The following is a 24942-nucleotide window of genomic DNA, read 5'->3' on the forward strand; positions in this document are numbered from 1 at the left end:
ATTTTGCACGGGATTTATTTCCATCCTCAACCGTAGATGTGCATGAGCTTAAACTGCGGTACATTATAGGTAGTCGGAAATTCGCACAATTCCGTTTTAATGACGAAATTTACTTAAATCGTCATATTTGATCGAATTTCCGAGCTGACCGTGCCGATCATCATCTATACAGTAATGTTTGATCCGGTGATTCGGTCATTATATCGAGCATGCGATAGTCGTAGAATCAGCACTGAGTAAACGCATAATAGAGCGGTTAATAGAGTAAATAATTGTTCGACGATGATTACAGTAACGGGAATGCCACCAGAATACATAAGTACAAATCTACTGCCGAGGTCGATGGATACCAAGCCGTATTCGCAGTACGGTACGTCGTCCCAAGAGGGTAATAATAAGCCAGTGGCATCACCGTCTTACGATTACTACGCAGCTACGAAAGCTGCCGGAATAAACATAAAACCCCCTAAAACACCGGAGGAGAGTGGACCGCGACAAGTGAAGGTTATACCAAAGTCGGAGTCGGGTGGCGGTAGCAGCAACTGTTGCAGCGCGGGTGGATCGTCGGGAAGAAGTCAGCAGCCTGAATTGCTGGTACCAAAATCCGAGGAAACGTCGTCCTGCCGTGGAAGTTCACCCCCGCTTCCGCCTCCGCCAGTAAGACAAACGTACGACTCTTATCTGAACCAGGACTCGAACTCATCCTCGATGTCGTCGATGGACGCCATGGCCTCCAGGTCGATGGGCCCAACGATCCACCATCCGAGCCAAATATCCGGACAGCAACACCACGTCCTCCCGATGCAGCCGACCGTCACCTACCCCATGCCGATGGTCGAGGACACCAGGATGTCTCACCAAATGGCCCAACGCTCGCCCTACGAGTCGGCCGCGATGATGACCACCTCCTCCGAAGACCTCTACCACCACAGGTCCGCGGAACACGCCAGAGCCTACATGCACCCCGTGGCCGGAAACATTGCCAGGCCCGTGGTCACCTACTCCAACGAGATTGCCGCCGCTCGAGCGTACGACAGCGCCGTTGTCAGCGCAGCGAACCACCGACCATACGACCCGGGCACCGGCTCCGCCTACGAGAGGTACGAGGGTCAACCCTGCGCCCCGCTCCAGCCTCAGCCTCAGCAGCAACAGCAGCAGCAGCTCCACTCCAGGGCGAACATGTACTACTTGGGTCAGACGGGGATGACGCCCGAGGAACAGGAAAGAGCGTACCACCAGGAGGCCGCGGCGGCAGCGCAGCAGCACCAGATGGCAATGGCTGCCGCGTCGGCGGCTGGAATGATGAAATCTGAAGACGGTAAATTGCTATTCGAATACCATTAGAACCACCACGGTTCGACTAGTTGCGATTTTTTTCCTTTCCATTTCAATTGGGAGTGACCAGTTCAACGTCCAATCTTTGATCAGTATTCGCTCTTTCCTTTTCAGTCAAGTGCATCACCGCTGCTCAGGCGCAACAGATGCAGAAGTCAGGGGGACCCCCAACGTCGCCGGGAGGATCGGTAATGGACCTGTCTACGTCTAGTGTTACTTCCACGAGCCCCCAGGTCCGTACGACTCGCGAAACTATGTAGTACATATGCGGGTGTTCGAGGAGCGATCGTTCCAATATTATCTGTCCAGTCGCAAAGTCCACTCCCAACGGTAAAACACACGTAATATCTGTAACATCGACTCCCCTTGGTCGTGTTACCGATATCCTTGATGAACACCCCTACGGCTATATATAGTTCGCTGTCGCATTTCGTTTCGTGGTGCGTTAAACAACGATCGTTACGTTACAGGCTCCACCTTACGGTTCCAACAGCCTCAGTCCTCAGTACGGCGGCGGACAAACCGTCGGCGGAAGTCCACAGGCGGCAGCCAGCCCACACCTAACCGCGAGTCCTCAGGTCCCGAGTCCCCAGGGTCAGACCCTGGATCTCAGCGTCAACAGACTTCACAGGTTAGCGAAGAGCACTTGTAAGAACACAGCTAAAAACATTGGATTGGAACGAGTCCTGATCAAATCTTCTTTCATATTCCTTTCGCATCAGCGGGGCACCCAGTCCGCAATACTCGACTGCCCACGGTGAGGCTGTCCCGGTTCCCGTAGGACCAGGATTTCCCCCGCCGAGACCAATCGAGGAGCAAACGGAACCCGTCGACTTTTCAACCGCCAACGAACCCGTCAACTTCAGTGGAGGACCCGGCATTAGGCCTGTTCCCGGATTCCCACCGCCCGGTGTTCACGCTGCGGCATACAGCCGCGAAAGCACTCCGGACAGCGGGGGATCCCATTACATGGACGCCTACCGTGATCCTACAGGTAAGAATCTACCGCTTTCTGTAGTGATTACCTTTTGCCTGGTGAAAATTCACTTCCAAACTGCAGAGAAAAGTCTCCTGTGTGTATATTTATTACGAAGCTTGATTCGATTCCAATAAACCTAGAATAGCTGATATATAAAGTGCAATACTGTTGGTTAGAAGCAAGTTTACGTACTAGATAAGTGAAACAAAAATCTTATTGAAAATTATGATGCGAAAAAGTTCGGAGAGGCTACCGGAACAATTCACGTTTGTAGGAATTGGCATTTGCTTCATCCTAATCTGGATCCACATGATCTGAAGATGCGCTTAATGTCACCTGAAAATTCTGAGGGTATATTTCATCCGTTCTGAGGTTTTGTTTCAAAACGGAGAGAAAAAAGAAATTCACGACTCACGTCCGCCTTATCTGGAGCAAAAACGTTACTGGTTTCGGGTTCGAATGTGTTATCTCTATACCGATTCCACGTCCTCCCACATATCCCTCGGTCTTCCCCTCGACGGAATAACGACACGCGAAGGTCCGTGTCGAGCTACGAAGCACACGGCCATTGTTAATTATCAATATTTCACGTCCGCGTATGAAGTAAAGTATGCAGATATGCGTATATTCTGTACACAGGCATATGTCCGTAGTGGGTGCGTATGTCGAACGTAGTGTAAAAGTCCGTTCGATGGTGGACAGTGGGTATTGTTTGCCGTCCGGGCACAGGGGAGTAGTTATTGAAATTGAAACATTCAACGGAGGTATACATAGTAGGTACCTACCTACCTACCCCATGCGAGAATACCACGAATCGCGAATAACTCGGCACCGATAATAAGAGAACTGCAACACATTTTACACGGGCTAATCAACCGAGTTTTCGGATTCCCGGTACTCCACCACATGCATCGCGTCCATTCGACGCTGGATATACACGTACATACAGTCGAAAACCACGTGACCTTTTTCCGTTCACATGTACAGCGTGCCCTTCCTAATTTTGGTAACAGCGATGTTACCGGATCTCGCGACTATTCCAGGGTACGGACCAATGAGCCCGCATCCTGGATACGGGATGGCTGGCGTCCAAGCCGAATACCCAGGAAATACCTACACCCCGTACCCGACGGCGGGCTACAACTGCGGAGGAGCTTATCCCGGCGGCCCAGTCACGTCCGGGTACCAAATTCCTGCGGGATACACCCCGGCGCCCTGCTACAGCATGCCACCACCTCAGCACACGATTGGTTCCCTGGACAAACCATCGGGAAAAGACGACAGGTAAATTTATCATCAACTTTTTACCCTGATTACATTTTGCCTTTCAATATAAATCGCGATTTGAGATCCAACCTAACTGAGCCACTAAAAGCAAAACTATTCCAATTGCACTCCGCTTGTCCGCTGTTTGACTTCCGACCGTGAATTGGCGTCAGATCGTATAAGATTAGGAGTGCCGACTGCACCTAGGATAGTTAGGCGTTGAGCAAGGAAAGCTCGGAATGTAACGCAGCAACGGCACCTACACCTCCATTTTGTTAATTAAAGTAATTACTCTTCGTAGCGAAAATGCCAACCTTATTCTAATTGACGTAAAGCTCCACTGGTAGGGTGTAGGTGCTGGTATAAGGTATATAAGGTCGCGGGACTCTGAGGGAGGGCGGAGAGGGAAAGGGGCATAATCAGTTCTCACCGCACTGGATTATGGAGCGCGAGACCCAAGACCCGAGATCCGTCGGGGTTAGAACCCGGAACACCCGGATCCTCTGGGAGTAACTCCTCGCCCTCCACCGTTGCCCTTATAACCTCGCCAATTTTTACCCTCCGTCGAAAAATTGTGAAAGCTATAGTACAGGACAACTTTTCGTCAATCGCGACAATTTGAAGTAGGTAGATGTGAAAATTAGGATAACAACGCTGACAATGAGAGGACTCGTCCGCTCATCGGGATACGAGAGGAGGATCTGCCTAATCGGTGTTTCCCTAACTTTCCGTCGGTAAATACCTGGGCTCACAATAAACGTCCTCTTCAGGTGTAACGCGATTGAGTTGGACACCGTTGGGTCAGGTCAAAACGGATCAGATTAGATTGGGCCACAAGGCTATGCTAGGCCAGAGAGCAGCGACTCGACGCGAATCCTGGTATATTAGCTCTGGATATGGTTATGGTGGTTATATTGGCCGGGGCCATTAATAATCCTGAAGTATCGCTATCGACTCGCTCCGAGCGGAGAGAGCAGCCCGCCGTATGCTACGGATTCTAGACAATCAATTTATTGTCCGAGCAACGGGGTCCTGCAGGAGCATAGCGGCGGTGGTCCGAGGGGCGGGATTCACCACCGCAACCAAGACAACGGGCCAGCGAATGCTGCACCGAGGTTCTCTCTCGACTATTTTCATAATTTATCGTTCTCGTTCGCTGGTGAAACCTCCACCTACGTTATATCATAGTTATCCCCCTCGAGATGACTCTCCAACTTATCACGATCCGGGGGTACCTGTATGCCCTGACACAGTTGCAGATCCAACCCTGAGAGGGGTTGCGAAAACTGGTAGCGGTAACAACCGTCTCCACTTTAGCTGCCGCACCGTGAAGTGACCATCGGATTTTTGAGTCTTCAAATTAATCTCGCTCTCCTCTCCTCTCTATATGTATACCAGGTCGTGCAAACAGTACTCGAAAAAGTTAGACACATTTCCTAGGTCGTACAGCTGGTATATGCACTTTCCATGAATTATTGCACACCGCGGCTCTTATGTTTTCGCGTTTCCTTAATTTTCTACACCGGAGATGATGCCCAGGATCGAGGATAAAAATTCTCCTCGTGACCCGGAGGGCTAGGTACGAGAGTTAGGCAAGGAGCTGGCCACCCGCCGCCGGGTTAAGAGGGCGGACTGTAGACGAGTTATACAACGGACGATAGACGCACAGGGGCCGCGGGCATCGTGATTGCACTCAAGTCTGCAGCGGTTCCCGGCAATATCCCGGCCACTCGAGGACCCTTCAAGGGTTCTCCTGGTACGCCTACGAGAAGGCAGACTGCTAGTAGCACTCCTCGAGCAAAGCAGAGCGTGGCCTCTGTCTACCTGGAAATCTCCACCCAACTCCCCATCGCGCCATCAACCCCCAACCACCCCATCCTCGTAGAGTTATACGAACAAAAAGACATTCCGATTGCCATGCGATGCAGGCGGTCCATTGACTTGTCCTCAAGACGCTCCAGATCCCAGAGTGAGAAGAGCCGCCCTTTTCCGTAGCTTTCCGTATCAATTGAATGAACAAATAAACATTGGACAGAAGACTCAAACGCGCTGTATCAGATACATGCAAATAGTACATAGTCGCTTAAATATCTCATCATGATTGAAGGTATTGATCGCGAATAGTATAAGGCTCCGCCTCGTCAATCTAACGATTGAATGCGTTCTGAGATTGTTTACTTGTTAATGTTCGATGCAGTCTGATCAATACGAGAAGGCAATCGGTGAATTCTGTTCGGCCGCTACTTCCTCGCGGCCGCGACGGCAAGGAGCTCATACAGTGTCCAACGTCGTCCTGTGATGGCATGGGTCACGTCTCGGGGAACTACGCTACCCACAGAAGGCAAGGGATTTGGCATATTGCATTTGGCCATTTTGCATCCAGGACATTCCGGCGTTTCAATCTCCTATATTCCTAGTCGTCCATCTTATGCCTCAACTCTTCAAACACATTACCACAACTATTCATACCCGAGACGAAACGACACCGTGGACACAAGTGATCCAACAACAAGTGATCGATGCAACCTGTAATATGACAATACGGGATTCGACTTTTTCAATTGCTTCCTTGCCGATCATTTACATCGTGAATCTCCCTGTTTACCGTTAATTGCAACTCCTCGAAGTTAAAATATAACGTAACGCCAGTTTTAGTAGCTTGTTAAATGTTTTTCAACAGATTTTAATTTTCAAAGGACCCTTAACACATCCTGGCTAGTCAAACGACCGACTGAAATTCATACCGAGCAGCACACTAAGAATAATAATAATTATTCATATCACACAACTCTGTATGTCTCCTGAGCATTTATACCTCCGGTGTGTAGATATATAGACTCATGTTGGATGGAGCTAAGCTTCTACCTTCTCCCATTGTAGACCCGACCCCTACGGAAAGGGATGACAAAAACTGAATAAATCTAAAAACCAAATTCCACTTGATGATGACGATGGTGATGGTAATGATAACGATTATGAATTATTGTTATACTTATCATCTAACTTCCTATCCCTGCACTTGTCAACCTGGGTGGGCAGCGTTGTAGCGAACATTCGAGTGACCATGTCGGAACAGCACGAATAACTCAGAGATGTGCAATAACAATGTTGAGTATAAATCAGCCGCTGCACAAAGAGGAAAATCCCCCGCTTTCTCTGTCTATCTCTCCTAAACTGAACAATTGGCTATTGGCGACTTTCATTGGGGTCTGGTGCGATTGTTTTCCCCCCGCTCCCTTCAGTGTTGTTTAGATTATTAATATTGCATACGATTTCTAGCCGAGACACGTAGAATAATATCATCAAAACGAATAAATAATTTGAAACTATCGTCAACTTAAACCACGTCAGCATTTCACCTCACGAGTGATCAATACTAAACACGATGTTGCCATCTCGAAAAAAGATGAACAAGAGAAATATATCTACAACTGGATAAGATAATGATACTGACCTAAACTCCTACACCACGTGATAGAAATAGTTTTGTGATAATTTTGCCATGATACATATACATCAACAACTTTAGTAACAACGTCAAACAAACAAAGAGAAACTCGCTTCACGTAATTGTGATAAGCATGAGTAATTTGGCAACGTCGCGAAAAACGTGTACACGTGAGATGTATTTAAAAAAGAAAATGAAAAAATTTTCAGTCACTTGTGAGGTGCCTCCAACGTCATTCGACAATGATCTTAATAAAATTCCGTTATTCCAGTCTCTCCGGATGTCCGCGTGCCGATCGTTCGCAAATTCAGGCGCATTCCCAAGAACTGAAGTGTCCTACACCTGGCTGCGACGGATCGGGTCACGTGACCGGAAATTATTCTTCTCACAGAAGTCTTTCCGGTTGTCCAAGAGCCAACAAACCAAAGAGTAAACCGCGCGACGGTCAAGATTCCGAACCACTGAGGTCAGTATTGAATGAATAAATAAAAAGGGGGTTTCACTATTTTTACGTTAAATACACGGATGAAAAGCGTGGAACGAATCTCTGCGCAATTCGCTAATCTCTTAAAGCAACTGTTATTCGAGGACCAGCGAATCGCACAGGATCCTTAAACCCTTAGGGCTAAGTACCTCGCTAAACGTGACCTTAAGCCGTCTCGTCGTCCGCATATCTATTGTGGGTTGGATTTGCGCAGAGTTGTATTGCGCGCTCAAGTCGCGCATCTCCCTCCCCTTCCTAAAACGTATAAGGGTAAAATAGCTGGCAATGGATACAACAGCGCCCTACACTAACCCCCCCCCCAAAAAGCAAGACGCTGACTAATATCTCGCGGTTTCCGCTAATTTCACGCTCGCTCTATCTGTCGACGGATATGGATGTGGTACTCTGTTTTGGACTACAGATGTCCCATACCCGGTTGCGACGGGTCTGGCCATGCCACTGGCAAATTCTTGTCCCACCGCAGGTAAGGCTCACTTATAAGGTAAGCGTACCGGTTATTGACACGTTTGGACCCAATTATTGATCCTTTTATTTTTCAAAATTATAAATTTACGGCACAAATTTTGAATTTTTCAATACTAAAACCAACTGCCAGAGAATTAGACACTGTAAATTAATTTTTTCGTAATTTTAGAACTAATGATCAAACATATATACAACCAAAAAAGGTCAATAATTGAGACAGGGTCTATAACTGGTAAACTTACCTTACCTTACTGGATCATTCCATCCAGCCCATATCCTGTCCTCCGCTATTTAACTTCGTACATCATCCCTTCGACTATACGGATCCTAGATAACACAACGATAAAATAAAGTACAGACGGTTAAAAATCTGTCTATTTTCAACACCGGAATCTAAGCGTAGCTTGATTACTCGTCATTATGTGTATGAGCATGAAGCAAACCTGATTTACTGACTGTTCTTTAACCCTTTCACCCTCACATTTTGCAACTCAGTATATTGGCCTGAATTTTGTTACTCGGGGGTTTTTGAGGCCGCTGAATTTAATAGTTTCTAAATCCAAGATGGAGGATCCAACATGGCGGATGTAAAATCGAAAAAAATAATTAAAGTTCAATGATTCCGCCCGAAACTTGTTACTCGGGGTTTTTTTGGGTTATAAAAAGTAACGAAAGATCGTTCGAAAGTTGTAAGTAAACTGCGATAAGGCTAGAACATGAAAATCATTTTTGAGATGGGACGCTGAGCATCCCATCGTGAGTGAAAGGGTTAAAATCGCTTGTCCCTCTTCTACAAAAGTCATTATACGATTGTTACGATGGATTCAAGGACATGATTGAAAGTTCTCGTTCACGTTGCAGCGCATCCGGTTGTCCGATAGCGAATCGGAACAAGATGCGAGTCCTGGAGTCCGGAGGAACGGTCGAACAGCACAAAGCGGCAGTGGCAGCAGCGACGGCGATGAAATTCGAGGGTGTGAATTGTCCGACGCCGGGATGCGACGGTACTGGACACATAAACGGTTCGTTTCTCACGCACAGGTCGCTGTCTGGGTGTCCAGTGGCTGGGCACACGGTGAAGAAACCGAAATTCGAAGACATGTCGAACATGTACAGCAAAGGAATCACCGGTGAGGCCGCAGGACATAAAGAGATTCTCAATTTCCGTCACGTAAATTCGAGACACGAGGAGTAGTCACTATAATTCAGAAACGGATATCTCGTATTGAAATATTTTGCTGAAAAATTACTGCATCGATATGTGGATGTACAGATATACGATATTGATCGGACGTAATTCGCATTCCAGCAAACTTCACCGTGTTCATATCACTGAATCAAGGAAGATGAAAAAAAAAAAATCTCTCTCGTTTATTAGTAACTGTTTGTCCGCTTACAGCTGCAGTCACGATTACCAATTGAAACATTCTTTATTTTATTTTTTTTTTTTTTTTGTGTCTTGTTATTATTATTTTTATTATTATTGTTGTTGTTGTTATCATTATAATCATTTATTATTTTTCATCCTTGCTGTAATCATATCGTCGATATTTCGATAGCGGGAATTTTGCGAACAACCGGAAGTGGGGTGGACGAATCGCTTTCCTTCCGGTTTGCAAGTTTGACGTTAAAACGCGTATAACAGATAACGAATATAAAAGAAAAAAGCATCACTATCAGGAAAAAAATCATTTGCAGTTCGATTCAATTTCCAAATTACATACACAACAATATATACTTGAATATATATACATATATATGCATATATATGTGTATATATAAACGTGTATATATTCTGAAAGTTCAGAATGCAGCATGAAGATCGCATGCTATATACCGCAATGCTAACGCATATTATACAGACAGACATTAGTTATTAAACAATAGAATATTAGGCTTAGGTCTAGTTGAATAGAAACTGAGATTGTAAACCTGGTATTTTGTATTTGACCTGTATATATTGACTTGTGCTATGCTATGCTCTGCTCTGCTCTCCACGCCATGATGTGCTGTCATACCAAAGGAATAAGAATTAGTCTCTTTCTCTCTTATTTTATTCTTCGTCTGTCTATTATATTAACCATATCTCTCTTTCTAAATCTCTCCGATTCTTTGTCACTATTTATTTCTCTCTCTCTCTCTCTCTATCTCTATCTTTGTTTTGCTCTATCTCTATCCTTCTATACTTCTCTGTTTTCTTTTTCACAGAATCCAGGTGTTTCACTAAGCTATACGATCGAGTTATCGATCTTATACATATATATATATTATATACATTATATTATATATATATATCAATATAAAAACGATATTCTGTTTTGACTTACTCTGTTTGCATATATGATTTAGATGTCGACGATGAAACGAAAGGATTGAAAACGAAACAAAAAAAAAAAAAAAAACAAACAAATCGTCGAATTGTGTTGTTACATGTAGGGTATTACCATACCGACGGAGCAACCTAACAACCATACGTATGAAATAAATTTAAGTCAAGGAGAGTAAAGAAATTGTTAATAAATTTAAGGTATACAATACTATTAATACTGACATTCAAATTTTCGGCACTTCCTTATTCGTTGAGCTAGAGAGCATATACAACGTTTTACATATGAATTTCGAACCAATTCTCGATACAATGATACTATACGTTGACGATTGTATATATAATTATATATATTATATATATTATATATATATATAATAATAACTGTGTGTATGTATATACACACGCACACATACATATATATATATATATACATACACTTGTACGTCCTTAGTGAAACACCTGGATAGATAAATTATCGAATCCTCCCTATGTACAAACGAGAAAAAGAAGATAGTTTCTTTTTTCCTAAATCGAATGAAAGTTGAAAAGAAAGAAACAAACCTGACCAAAGAACCGTAAGATAAAAGAAAAAAGTAAAAAAAAAAAAAAAACAAAAAAAAAGAACAACTACCATTATGATGAACAATAATCTATTTTGATTTATTCTGGGATCATGATCAGCTCCTTTCCTGTCATTGAGCTTTGAGGAGAACATTTACTTTTGAAGGTAAGGGACTGACGTACTTGCCACTTGTTCTATGTGTATTCGATGTTAAATACAAATCCACGGAGTGTCTTGTCATGAGTGCTGGCACGTGTACGTCCGCATTATTTTCAATTACGTACGGCTTGTCGATCATAATACATACTTGAAATTTGAAAAATCTTCCTATACATAAAGAACATCGCTGAATGAAAGTTATTGCTTAGCAATGCAACGACGATGAAAATGAATGAAAAAATCGCGTAGGCCAGCACCCAGCATATCACTCTTTGTTCTATATCTGGTATGATAGCACCTCACGCTACCCAAATACATATTCCGTAAACCCCGTCTGTCGCCCTATCACAAATGCCTATAATTATCTTATATACCGTACGTTTCAACGTTTTCCTGCTGCTTTTCACCCGCAGTTACAATCGATTGACGAATTTTCTTTTTTCTTTTCTCACTTTTTGTTTTTGCAAACTTTGAAACGTGTCGTCTATACTCCCGTTTACCATATTTACATATACATACATATATATTAGGATATATATATATATATATATATATATATATATATATATATATGTATATGTATACACACAGTGGCGACGTTTGATTCTCTCAACGAATTACCTACATTTTGCACTCAGCAAATCTCAAGGCTGCAAATAAAAATGTAACTTTTGCCGTGTGAAGTTGATATTGGAAATAGTAAGAAAAAGAAAAAAAAAGAAACGACACTTTGTTCAGAGAAAAACGTCTTCGCTTGTCGCTAGCTCGCTAAATAGATTTTCATTATTTGTTTGATTTCTCTTTTATTTGTCAATCGTTAATTCTCCACACCGTCTGAACAATTGAATTTAAATCGCACATTTTTCTCACAATTTCTATAATTTTTCGTTTCTTATTCGTTGCCTATATATATATATATATATGTTATTTTATTTTTCGTTTTGTTTTTTCCCCCCTCCCTCGTTTTACTCTTCCTTCCAGTAATTAAATTGATTAGCAAAACATTCCTTTTCTAATGCCTGCAAACGGTTAATGATTGTGCAGATAGACATTAACATTGATGAACAATATTTAATATGCTTACCGAGAGGAGATTAATGAGAAGGAAAAAAGAAAAAAAACAAAAAAGAAACAAATAACAAGTAATATCGATTTACAAAATTAGGAAACTGAAAATCTTTTTAAACAATCATTGTTACATTTATATTCACTTATACCTCGTATACGTTTCTTACGCACATTGTAAAACACGCGTGCGCGCGTGCGTGCGTGTGTGTGTGTGTGTGTGTGTGTGTGTGTGTGTGTGTGTGTGTACGTACATAGGTATACATATGACACAAATCAAATGATCTATCCTACCGTATAATTGTAAACATACATACATACATATATATTTATATATATACATGTATATACACACACGCGCGCTATTGCGTCGAGACGAGGAAAACTTGATATTATCACGAACGTAGATTGAACGTAAAAGAAAGAAAAAAGGAAAAAAAGAAAAGAAAAATTAAACATATAGAGCCTGCGGCTGATCACCGTGATGTGTCGGTGATCCTGCGATATTTTATACGAACCTCTAATCAATTATCAACCATGATATACGATATGCATATATATATATACATATATATATATACATATTTATACATACGAATGAAATTTCCGTCAAGGTTTACAGACGAGTGAGAAACAAAATGCAACAAGCATAAAAAAAAAAAAAACAAAAAAAAAAACTACGAAGAGAAAATTGTCAAAATTTTTAAACGGGGGTTGTCCTTCAGGAATGGACACCGGCGGTCCTGTTCAGGGTGGCTCTATAGGGGCGAATCAGGGGAACACGGTAAGCGGTGTCGGTGGTCAGGGCGAGGACCTTTACACACTGGAGGCCGAGATCACGGAACTTCAGAGGGAGAACGCACGCGTCGAATCCCAAATGCTGCGCCTGCGCTCTGACATCACCGCTATGGAGAGCCAGCTGAAACAGGGAGACAAGGTGCGTCTGCTCGGATAATAATAAATCGATCTACAACCTCGCGGTTGGTCATCCACCCCCGTCCCCTTTTCTACCCTTCGCCAGTTGTGCAGTTATCTGTAATCTGTAATCGGGTTCGCGATGTTTTTCCCCGTTTGTTTCATCTCCTCGGGGCCCGGAAATCTCTGTTTTTTTTTTTTTTTAATTTTTCGAAACCCCAAATCCACCCCTTCAACTTGTTTTCACCCCGCGGATATACACCCTCACGTTCTTGTTACGTTATTAAAAATTTCTCAATTTCGAAATATTCACGCGTAAGCGAACGGAAGGTATAAAACAATTGCAAGGATATTACCAAGAGAGTAAAATTATACCGTTTCTGGTACGAGAGGAAAACCCTTTTACCCTTCAATTCTTACTGTATGTCGTTGTTTTTTTTTTTATCGTATCGTAAAGTATGCAAATTGAAGAAAAAAAATTACAAAAAAAAAAAAGTAATAAATATGTTGTTATTTTGGGAAAACAATTGCGGACAATTACCAAAAAGAGTAAAATTATACCGTTTGTAGTCCGAAAAGGAACCTTTCACCCTTCGGTTCTTACTGTATTGTTGTTTTTTTTTTTTTTTTTTTTTTTCATACCTCAGAGTTTACAAATTCAAAATTTCGAAATTGAAGAAAAATAATTACAAAAGAAAAGAAAACGACGAGTAATGAAATTGCTTTTATTTTGTGAAAAGAATTGCAGAGAATTACCACGCGACTAAAATTATACAGTTTCTAATCCGAGAAGGAAACTTTCACCCTTCAATTCTTGCTGTACCGTTGTCGTTGTTGTTGTTGTTTTTTTTTTTTTTTTTTTTTCAAAATGAAAAGTTTGAAATTGAGGTGAAAGAAAAAAAGAAAAATGACAAATGAGAAAGAGAAAAAAGGGCGAAGAGTAAATTTGTGTAAAATTTCAGGAATCCACTGTGATATCTCAGCGGAACAACAACTTGAACGAGTATTACGAGTCGTTGAGAAACAACGTGATAACCCTACTGGAGCACGTGAGGATCCCAAACGCGCCGGGAGGTGGTGGTCCCCAAGAAAAGATGGGTCACGAGAATTTCGACAGCTACTTAACAAAGCTGCAAACATTGTGCACAGCGGACGGTTACTGCGCCGACGAGAACAACAGGCCGATATACGAGACGGTGAAAACCGCCCTGCAGGACTTTACCGTGTTGCCGACGCCCATCTGAGACCATCCGGATAATAATTTCACCCTCGGGCATAATTCGCACCGCAATCACACAACGTTCGAAACTTACCAGCAACGCTAGGACCGCCGAGGTGATATTGTCGTGTTTATAAATACGTACATAAATAATTGTTACAACGTTGAGATCCTAAGCAGCTAATTTCTAATATCGGACAACGAAGTCGGAGATTAATGATGAATACGTTATGTACGACAAAAATTAAAACACGCGAACGGTTTCTTTTTTTTTTTGTTTTTTGTTTTAATTTTCAATTTCGATTACTATCGTTTTCTCGCGTCTTTTTTTTTTATTTATTTTATTCACCCTCCAGTTTATTCAATCACACGGATAACTGTTGATATTGACTGTCGAAAAGTAGTGAAAATAGAATCGAGTGTTTTATTTTATCCAGTTTAATGAATTAACGTCAGGTGTAATAAAAAAAATCACGCGAGATTGTTATCTACGACGTAGGGACTCCGTGCAATATTATATTAGGTATTTGTTTTGAAAACGATCATCGCAATGCATAAAACAAAACGGATAATTACATTATGTACAGGCATGAACGAAGTTTTAAAAACGTGTAAAACAAAGGTGTTCGCAAACGGTATAATAATGATATATAATAATAATAATAATAACAATAATAACAATAATAATAATAACAGTAATAATATTAACAATAATAGTAATAACAACGCTATCGTAATTCCAATCCTCTGATATTAATGACAAAGTGGATGTGTTTTAATCTGAAAGGGAATAACGTGAAACTGCTATAATTTGATCGAATGAAAATGTTTTGTACATACACCCGATAAGTGTAATATGTAATTATTATCAATAATCTCACTATCAACGGTTGTAAATATCAATTTCAGAGTGGGGGGGAAAAAAAAAAACGGGTGGGAAAACAGACGCTGAAAAGAACGAAAAAATAACGACGCTATTGAGTTGTGTATAAAAATGAAAAGGAAATTAAGAAAAAAAATAAGAAATGAAAATGAAAAGGATACTAACTAGCGTAGATGTATATTGGACCTACTATATATATATATATATATTTACATATTATTCGTACACCGGTATTCGCAATTAATTATACTGAACAGCAAATATGCTAGGTATGATATAGAAGACCGATGAAAATTTGTCCATAACTTGTAAATAATAATTTTTGAAATATACTAAGGATATGAGTTTCTATAGACGAATTCGCGAATAAAGTACTCCTCGCCAATAGGGACGACTCAACGATTGATCGTCGTATAAATTTATTAAATTCAATGTTATTCAATTGCAAAATTGCCTGATGGCGCATCGATTTCATCAGAATTATTCATCATTTTTCTAATCATCGATACTCCGCCGATCCACATTGAATAATTATTACATGAGTATCAAAAAACAATTTATCGGTTAATGTGCAATAATTATTTCAATTATTGATGATATTATTATTATTATTATTATTATTATTATTATTATTATGGTGATATTGCCTAGTTGCTATAATAAGTTGTTATCGTCGCGTTAACTTGTTTATTATTTATTATTTAAGTAGTGCAAATGTTCATTACGACGATATTCTTTCACCAACTACCCGAAATGAATATTCACTTGTTGGGATACGAAAAATTCATTGTCGAAAAATCTGTGCGATTTCAATAAGGAAGAGAAGAAGAGAAAAAAAAACAACCTCAAATAAGTAAATTGTCTTGTTGCAGCATAATTTTTATTGATACTTGTTTCAAAGATATCCGTAATTATTGCAAATTAATTTTGAAATGAGATGTAATGTCGTGAATTGATTCTTTTGAATTTTACCGGGTGTGTATAAATCATTGACGTTGTATATAAGAGAGTTTGTATAACTGAAACTTGCAAGGCAAACTGGAACTCCCGAAAATTCAACTAGCCCCGGTATTTTTTTTTTTTTTTCTTTTTCCTTGCATTCCGCTAATGCGTTACACCGTTTTACTCTGTACATAGAAAATAAACACATAAATTATCTCTAAACAGCCATTTATGAAAATATGCGATAATAATAAGGTATACAATATTATTATTGTAACTACTAGTCAGTAAACGGAAACACATGGATTAATATTAAATATTCATAGCATAGAAGTAAATACAGAAACAGGTAAAAGGCAACAAAAAAAGAAAGAAAAAAATTCACGATTCGAGAAAAAAATGAATTACTTGCAGTAAGAAAGGTAGAAGAAAAAAAAAAAATCTCTTTTAAACAACAACGATTCAATTCAAAACCAAATGTGCAATAACGATTAATGACGATATCGAATATGTGATTATAATTTTCCTATACATTAAGATTGGATTATAAAAAGAATTTGAACAAGTCTTTCCGTTAGGAAGAACTGACATTATACGCTATTAATTTGGGTGTGATTTATCGATTGTTTGAAAATAAAAAAAATAAAACGAGATCCAAAAAAAAAAAAAAAAACCAAATCGTATAATAATCAATGCCAATAATCTGGAGCACCTGAAGTTAAACTATTTATGTACTGCAATTTGCTCTGTCACGATATTATATAATTTTTTGACCATGGATGATATTCGTTAGAACGTGATAATGTATATAACAGTAGGATATTTGATTATTTATTGAGTAAAAAAATAAATAAATAAATAAAAAATAAAAAATGCGGCAAATGTTGAAACGGATTATTATGGTTTAACCGTCGTCTATATAATATAATATATAAATATATGGGACGTTTTACGGCGTTTGCGACCAACGTTTGACCATCTGCACCCCTCTTGATTTTAACCTCTATTTTTTTTACGCTGTAGTATCGCTTGAAATAAGAATCTCAGATTTTCATTCAAATTTTTCAAGTTATCCTCAAGTCGGGAATTAAAATCGGTAAACTTGAAAAAAAGTCACAGCTTTTTATTTCAAATGATACTGCAACGTGTAATATCAAGGATCAGATCGCGATCGGGTGCAGAAGATCAAACGCTGGTCGAAACGGCGTGGAATGCCCTGTGTATGGTAAAAAAAAAAAAAAAAAAGTACCACGCTACTTGAAATATAGTTATAGTTACGGTTTACTACTGATTACTATTAGTATTATTTTGTTATAAAAAAAAAATGTATTATTAACTATCGAAAACGTGAAAAAAATTACAATTAAAAATAAAATTTCACAGTATAAGTTATATATGTTATCGTTTAAGTAAGCATAAATGTTACTCTGTTTGAATAAAGGGTATTTATCGACAAAAACTATCACCTAGATTGTATTTCCAATTTAAATCCTAATATATTCTACCTAAATGCCAAAGAAATTTTTCCAAACTATTACAAAAATTGTCACAAAGGTAGAAAGAAGATTTTCAATAAATTCATTTCGTAGAAATCTATGGTCGCATCTAATCGATGTCTCATTCTTTTATTAAATCTTACTGACTTAGCTCTCGATTTGTATGTTACATAGTGATCGAGTCCTATAAACAATAAATAATATTTCCATCCAGCCCCGTTCTTCGATGATCTTGTTCCATGAAAGGGTATCGACCGAAACTCAGGATGAAACTCAATTTTCAGACAAACCGAAAAACACAACAAGAAACTCGGAAATAAATTTCAATAATATCGCCACGCTTTGTGATCACGATCACTGTTAATTCAAGAGCAGAAAATGTATACAAATTTACATACGAATTTTATATACGAATACGAAAAATCCGGATGCATAGTATAATTTACAAAATTTTGGTTTCGGATGCACCGTTTCAAAAAAAGAAAAATGCAAAACAATGGATTGATTAATGAATTAATTTTTACCGATTCAATCGAGTCGTGTTCGATTAGTTTTTTGGACCCGATTAGTCGATGCATAGATTATTTTTAGCTTAGTGGCCATCGCTACTCTGACAACTTTCAGCCGAATAGAATATGCGTTAAAATAAATGAAGAATAAGTGAAAAAATCGCAAGCCGTGTCTTTTTTCAATATAGTTATGAAGATGGGATTCCATTTGTCAGACTGTAAACGAGCAAGTCTAGAACAACATTAAAAAATTTTTTACTTCGAAATATGAGATGCGAATTTCACGTAGTTATCTGATTCCTGTATCTTCGTTTCGTTAAATCTAATAATCAACGAGAAATTGTATGGAAAAAAAAAAAAATTGAATAAAATTTGAAAATTCAAGTGATAAATTTAATCGGTAATGAAGAAATCGTTACTTCATCGTCTAAATTGAACATGGCGGTCAAGACAGGCAGCGCCATTGATCGTATTTGACGGCGTGAATTTTTTGTGAACTAACAACGCTCGGTCAAATATCGCGAGTCGAGTATGCGAGTCTAAGTCGTCGTACGATCCAAGTTTTGAGATATGTCAGTCGATTTGTTGTTGCTAGCTTTGAGATATTTGAAAATCGGACATACAGGATGGCAGTGATTTTATATTAAAATTAAAAAAATAAACAAATAAATAAATAAAAATAATACAGTAACAAAAAGAAAAATCCCACATGACTCGTTCGGCATCGGATCTAACGGACGTAAGTGAAATTAGTCAAAACTACCTGCAGCAATTTGAATCTCACTTTACAAACGTATGCAAAACTAAAATGCAAAACAATTTTCACTATGTAAACACCGATCGTTCTCACCCGAATTTGAAAGGTGAAAATATCCTTTAAACGAGCTTCAAACCGCCTCTTCTCCAGTTTTCATTAGCTAATTGTTTGCCTGGTAACCAATTTCCTGATACCATCTCTATGCTACCCAGTTATCTGTCTTACTAATGAATTATCAATACGTTTGAAAAACGATGTTAACAGCCCATCCCTACCAACCCGTCGCCAGTTTAAGAGATGAGCGTGGGCTGAATTCAGTCGACGCAATAAAGTGCCACCAATCATCCAATAACGACGATTCTCTGCTTAACGTGAAAATATATCCACTTTGCATGTATACGCCTGTAGGTTTCATCCTCTCCCAGTATTTTTCATGATCTCATCATAAAATTAGCGCAGATGATACAAACTTACGTACGTACGTACATGTGACGTACATCGGTATGCTAACAACGCTTGCGATTTCATTGTCCCAAATTTAAATTGACCCATTGCGCACCATTTGCGATCAGATTCATTCCGCTTTTATACATTCCAGGATGCTGCTCTACGCCGAAATTTCTACAGCGCGCTGAAAGTCTGTCAGAAATAATACGTAATAGCTACCCGAAGTGACGATGAATGGAAAAAACACAGTTATGGAAGAAAAGTCACAGTACGTTTCGTGTATAAAAATTAACGGAGTCCCAATCCTGCCTCCTCTGGTGAGTAATAAATTTTGATAATTGCACAGGTCTGCAACCAAGAAAACTGCGCGGGATGTTTTACACAGTTTCTTATAGATTTTCACTCAACGAAACCGGGAAAAAATACTCGGCAAAGTTCCATCACCTCGGCTTTTTTTTCAATTCGTGTTTGTAATTTCATTTAGTGTTTAACTCCTGTTTAATTCGAAATCAGGTACCCTATTCTTGATTCTAATAATCCTATGGAAAAGTAATTTCTTACTTCCGTTTAATATGTATTTGAGTGAGACTCTAAAATAAATACAAACAGGGAAATAGAAAATGGAAAGGTGAAGTATGTTCGGAAAAGTATCAAAGAAAAGGAGAAAAGGTTTCATAGGCAAAAGGAATGCACATGGAATGTTGAATACATTTTGTAAAGAAATTTTTTCTTTAACTTTATAAGGAATATTGTTTAGTTCATTGTAATGAGATAGTGGTTTTTTCATTATTGTCATGCTTTTTTTATGTTAACACCTTGTATTTTGCAAGAATACTGTACCTGATGGAGGGAAATGGAGATCATTATTGGATTCAGCAAACTCAAAAACATAATATTTACCAAAAACATCCCATGCAGCTGAAAAATGATATTTTTTTGCAAGACCTGTGTTGTTAGTCGATAGCCTTTCCGCGCTAATCAAAGTCTATTCAATTTTAACCGCTACAGATGACGGATGATTTGAGAGCGGAAATGAGCTATTACAAACAACTGGCAATAGCGGTGGAAGAGAAATTGAAGATGTTGAAAATAGCCAAGGAGAGTATCAGGACTGAATGTGCAAAATGCATAGCGCTAGAAAACCAAAGTTTCAAGACCGACGAAAAGGTTGAAAAAAGTAATTCGTACGATTCGACAACGGAAGATTCTTGCATGACTGAAACGGAGACTAGCACAATAGAATCAGGACCGAATATTGACACAGTGATAGATATACCGACCAGAGAAGAACAGCCGGATAAAAATTATACAAGCTTAGATACCAGTTTTTACGAATCTACAGCAGAAACAATGAATCAATCCGACGCATCCTTTGATAACGACGGAAATGAAAACAGCAGCAAAGAGAGAAACGACGAGCTTTTCACCACCAGCACATGTTCTGACACGATCACTGCCAGCACGGATTTAAATCAGTACTTGGACGCTTCCCCGCCGACTCAAAGCACGGTCGAAACCGTTACACCAGAGATTGTCAAGCCGAAGGTGCCTAAGACATTGGATATCATTCCGATAACGGTACAAGTTCCGGAACGAGAGAAGAGCGACGATTCGTTCGACGAGAAACCGTCCGGACAAAATACACCCCCCAAACTCGTGCGACAAGGTTCGTACATCTTGGAAGCACCGAGCCCAATGCTGCTAGCTCACATGCAAACGGAACTTGCGGACCCGGGTTACATTCCATCGACAACAAGTACAGCTATTAAACGCAAGGAGTGGAATATATCTCAGGCGAAGAGCGAGTGGGAGAACCAGATTAAGAATAAGGAAATTATTATACCGGATAATTCAAGGGGCAGCAATGGCCATACGAGGTATAGAAGGAACAGCATGTCAACCTTAAACAATCAGAAGGTGTTCAAATCGTTGTCGCACGCTAAGAACGGTTCCTCCCTAGGAATGCACCAGTCTGCCAAATCCGTTGATTGCATACAGACAATGTTGGATAGGGAATTGGTGTGCAAATCTCCAGGCGGCGCTAAATCCAATGGTTACAGCCAAATGCAGAGTGTTAGAGGTAGCGGCGGCTCGACGAAAAGCGGCAACTCTCAAAAATTCAGGTCGAATAGAAACGTATCATTTATTAATTTAGCCAACAGACTAGGAGGGTCGGTTGGAAGTCTCGTGAATTTTGGAGGACAGTCTTGCCAGGCAATGAACGCGAGGAACGATCGATCTAAACCAACGATAATTAACGAAGCGCAGAGCACTCCGAGCCCTGTAAAATCTGTCGCAGTTACCGACAAACTCGTCATTATATTCAAAGAAATACAGAGAAAACACGAGGAGCAAATGGCTGAGCTTATTGCCAAACAGCAAAGGGAGCAAAAAAATATGCAGAGAGAATTCGAGAAGCAACAAGCACTGCTACTTGGCCAGATAAAAAAAACATTTCCTGGTATTTTGATACCTCCAACTGCCGAGGAGGAGACTCCTGAGGTTTTGAAACCAGTTTTGAATACGACAAAAGAAGATGACGATACATATTCGTTGGACAAGAATAATCCGCCACTTCCCAAATGTCCACTGGATTATATTTATCCTCTGAATGGACACTGTGAGACAATAATATCATCTAGTAATAATACAAGCACACATCCTAAAGTCGATACTTCGGAGAACAAAGGTTTAGAAAGCAATGAATTACTCTCCAAGAATATCGACGCACCGTCGAGTATTCACAGATCTAAAAACACTGCAGATAAATGCTTAAATGTTAGCCGGCAACTGTTTCCACTGGATAGTAACACCGTACATGTTCCAATTCCAGTCAACGTTCATTACACCGCAAAACACGTGAGTATTGATATATTTGAATAAATTATTATGAAATATAGGCGACTCTATCTTTTCACAAATTTACAGATAAAAGCAGCGACGATAATAAACGCTTATGCGAGAGGATACTTAGTACGCCGACTGATGAACACTGAACGTGTTGTGGATCTGAAAAATACCTACAAGGAGGCACTCCACTGTATGCTGAAACTTCACGTAGACGCACCGCTAAATTTGCCTGAGTTAAATTTTCACCAACGTCTTCAGCTGCAGGTAAACAAATGCACTGAATTTTGTGAACTCTTTTAAACACCACTGAAATGTGAAACATTTTGATTTTACTTCATTTCAAGTGTGATGCAGCCTCAATGAACATAGCCGAATTGTTCGCACAAAGCCCCGAACAGCGGATGCAAGTCATATCGCAAGACCGGGATATCAAACGATCTCGCTCCGAACGCCCAAGCTCTGCACATTCCTACTCTTTCGCAACTCAACGGACGCTTGCGAGAAAAAAAATGAAGGAGTATGATTCTACCTGATATTTTGCTCTATTTTTTCATATGGTTCACTATTTGTTCTCACAGATTTGTCTTCGATTATTCGATAATAAACGATCAAAGAATTGCAAAATCATAATCAAGATCCGATTTTGTGTACTAATAATATTTTTCTGCCAGAAACTGACCAAACGCTTCATGAAAGTAAATGAAATTATGATTTATTAAGTGAAATGCATCTAATGCTTTACTGGAGTGAAATGTTTTTCAGAAATTTCTTTGCTAAATCATTTTTCCTTTTTGGTTACTTTTAGGATGGGAAATTTTTCCTCTCCTCCTATAAGTAGTCGCACTTGTTCAGCCAGGAGCAGATGTCAAACATGGACATCAAATTCCAGAGAAAAACGGTCTCAAAATATTTGTAAGAATTTACAAAATTTTTCATAATCAATTAACTACAATATCATAAATATCTATCATTTTCATATTCCACTTTTTAATTCTTTCACAGATCACGGAATAAAGCGAAGTACGAGTGCAGGAACCGTTCGAAAACCTTGGAGATGAAAAACCATAACGGTGCCTTTACATTAAAAAGTCTAAGTCATATGTTTTTGTACAAAATTTCATACTGCTGAAATAATTCCGTACAGTGCCTTGTCATTTGTTTTTTTATTAAACGCAATTGTTAGCCCTACAATGTTGTATTCGCCCATTATATTTCCAAAAACCTACCAAATTTATACATAATAGGAAATCAACTAAACAAGTTCAAATCGCAACGACATATAATTTTTACTTTAAACTTCCCCCCATAAGTAGCGACGTGAAGTGAGCTATTATTGGACAGGCAGCAGCGCGATTTTCAATTGTCCCATACGTGATAGGATATTGCCTATATACAGGCGTACTCACCTCCGTGTTTTGGTTTATTGAATTTTTTCATTATTTCTTACGATGCTGAAGTTAGTAACGTTATCGTAACAATTTTTCACAAACTTTTTTTTTTCGGTAAACCGTAATAAAACAAAACATACTCTTATTTTGAAATTTAATAAGAAAACAGTGATTATTTTCCCAATTTTTCAATGCAATAACGTTACTAACTTCAATCTACTGATTTTTCTCCCTCCCGTAATACTGCGAATATTCAATATATATTCATCAAAATATTTTTACCTTCATGTACAAACTGCAGTATTGATGACATCCTCGTTAATCCTCTCGTCCCGCTGCCACAAATAATTTCACCGATTCACTGAACCGAAGTACCGACGAACACGTCGAAGATGCACATCACTTCTTACCACACGAATAAAAATAAACCATCTTCAAATGCGCACTCCATTAATGCTCTCAACGCGAGAGCAATATTCCGAATTACCGAACCTGTAGTAAACAACTCTGAATGTCACCCGACGATTGAACGTAAACTGCGACACATCACGCCGTTTATATTGCACATATCTTTCCTTTTATGAAACCACTGTCACAGTATTTAGTTACCGACAATAAGTTGACAACATGACGGTCATTTGTTGATTGTTTATTCACCGTTTATACCTCTACAGCGATGGCACAACCTTCCGCGTAAAAAAAAAAAACTCTTTGATCAAAATAACCTGACGAATTCCTTCAAATTTACGCAGATACTAAGATATTTATGTCGATTCGGTATCGATGGACCAATTTTTCGAACGAAATATAAGAACAAGAATTTTCATTCGTCATGCACTGTCACAGCACTGGGCAACAAGTTGTTGCAACTTTTTCTTCGACCGGTTTTCACGTGAAATATTGTTGGATGTTTACAAATAACTTTACCAGCCACGGAAAATTACTCTATAGATGAATTTTATCGGTTCATATTCAATAACTCACCGCGATAATATGATTATCCCGTGATTTTCATACATATTCCGGCGTCCGACATCGGGAGACATCCAAGCTCGTTGAAATCGTATCTAGAACTGAACGATCTAGAAAGTTCAGGCCAGTGGTGACGTCACACAACCACCTTCTGTGCTCGCGACTTTATTTTTGAATTTAGAAATTACTTACAACGATAAATTGAAGTGATTTACGCGTTATTAATTAGTTTATAAGAATCGGACCACGCCGAATTCCCGACATCCGAACCGACGGCGTCACTGATTCGAATAAACGAACTAACCGACTCGCAGCCAATGTCACACCGATGAAATTTGTTTTTCGAGCGGTATCGAACGTACATTCAAATTCACATCATGTTCTAAGTTCACATCACATCTCGACGTCATTATTACCACGTGCATATACATTAATAATATATAATACAAAC

At 39.5% G+C, this 24942-nt stretch overlaps 2 protein-coding genes and 1 long non-coding RNA gene across 4 annotated transcripts in view; 2 read left to right on the plus strand and 1 right to left on the minus strand.

Moving 5' to 3' along the window:
* The window catches only part of LOC124219881 (mucin-19), a 267722-nt gene extending 250972 nt beyond the window's left edge, over positions 1-16750 (plus strand). Inside the window, exons 11-20 of the mRNA XM_069136456.1 lie at positions 293-1318; positions 1450-1568; positions 1806-1966; positions 2058-2329; positions 3328-3598; positions 7300-7494; positions 7934-7996; positions 8860-9128; positions 12839-13050; positions 13991-16750. Of these exons, the coding sequence (XP_068992557.1) occupies positions 293-1318; positions 1450-1568; positions 1806-1966; positions 2058-2329; positions 3328-3598; positions 7300-7494; positions 7934-7996; positions 8860-9128; positions 12839-13050; positions 13991-14272 (2870 nt within the window). The 3' untranslated portion in view covers positions 14273-16750. The remainder of the gene's footprint in view (positions 1-292; positions 1319-1449; positions 1569-1805; positions 1967-2057; positions 2330-3327; positions 3599-7299; positions 7495-7933; positions 7997-8859; positions 9129-12838; positions 13051-13990) is intronic.
* The window catches only part of LOC124219901 (uncharacterized), a 119883-nt gene extending 95085 nt beyond the window's left edge, over positions 1-24798 (minus strand). Inside the window, exon 1 of the long non-coding RNA XR_006883485.2 lies at positions 23802-24798. This is a non-coding gene — a long non-coding RNA (uncharacterized lncRNA). The remainder of the gene's footprint in view (positions 1-23801) is intronic.
* LOC124219884 (uncharacterized) lies at positions 18631-23329 on the plus strand. Of its 2 annotated transcripts, none has more exons than XM_046628107.2 (7): positions 18631-18816; positions 19433-19598; positions 20290-22140; positions 22210-22395; positions 22476-22648; positions 22937-23043; positions 23134-23329. In XM_046628107.2, the coding sequence occupies exons 2-7, from the start codon at positions 19512-19514 to the stop codon at positions 23187-23189; spliced, it is 2460 nt and encodes an 819-aa protein (XP_046484063.1). In that variant the 5' UTR covers positions 18631-18816; positions 19433-19511; the 3' UTR covers positions 23190-23329. The 2 variants fall into 2 exon arrangements, with proteins under 2 accessions (XP_046484063.1, XP_068992509.1); XM_069136408.1 differs by lacking the exon at positions 18631-18816 and adding an exon at positions 19103-19238.
* Positions 24799-24942: the final 144 nt, after the last annotated feature.

The sequence above is a fragment of the Neodiprion pinetum genome, chromosome 5 (assembly GCF_021155775.2).
Source record: "Neodiprion pinetum isolate iyNeoPine1 chromosome 5, iyNeoPine1.2, whole genome shotgun sequence".
NCBI classification, from domain to species: domain Eukaryota; kingdom Metazoa; phylum Arthropoda; class Insecta; order Hymenoptera; family Diprionidae; genus Neodiprion; species Neodiprion pinetum.

Bases quoted from the DNA above. Each gene is read 5' to 3' on its own strand.
- LOC124219884 (XM_046628107.2), top strand. From the start codon at position 19,512: ATGAATGGAAAAAACACAGTTATGGAAGAAAAGTCACAGTACGTTTCG. The intron at 22,649-22,936 runs GTATGATTCTAC...GGTTACTTTTAG, and splicing joins GCGAGAAAAAAAATGAAGGA to GATGGGAAATTTTTCCTCTC. The intron at 23,044-23,133 runs GTAAGAATTTAC...ATTCTTTCACAG, and splicing joins AAAACGGTCTCAAAATATTT to ATCACGGAATAAAGCGAAGT.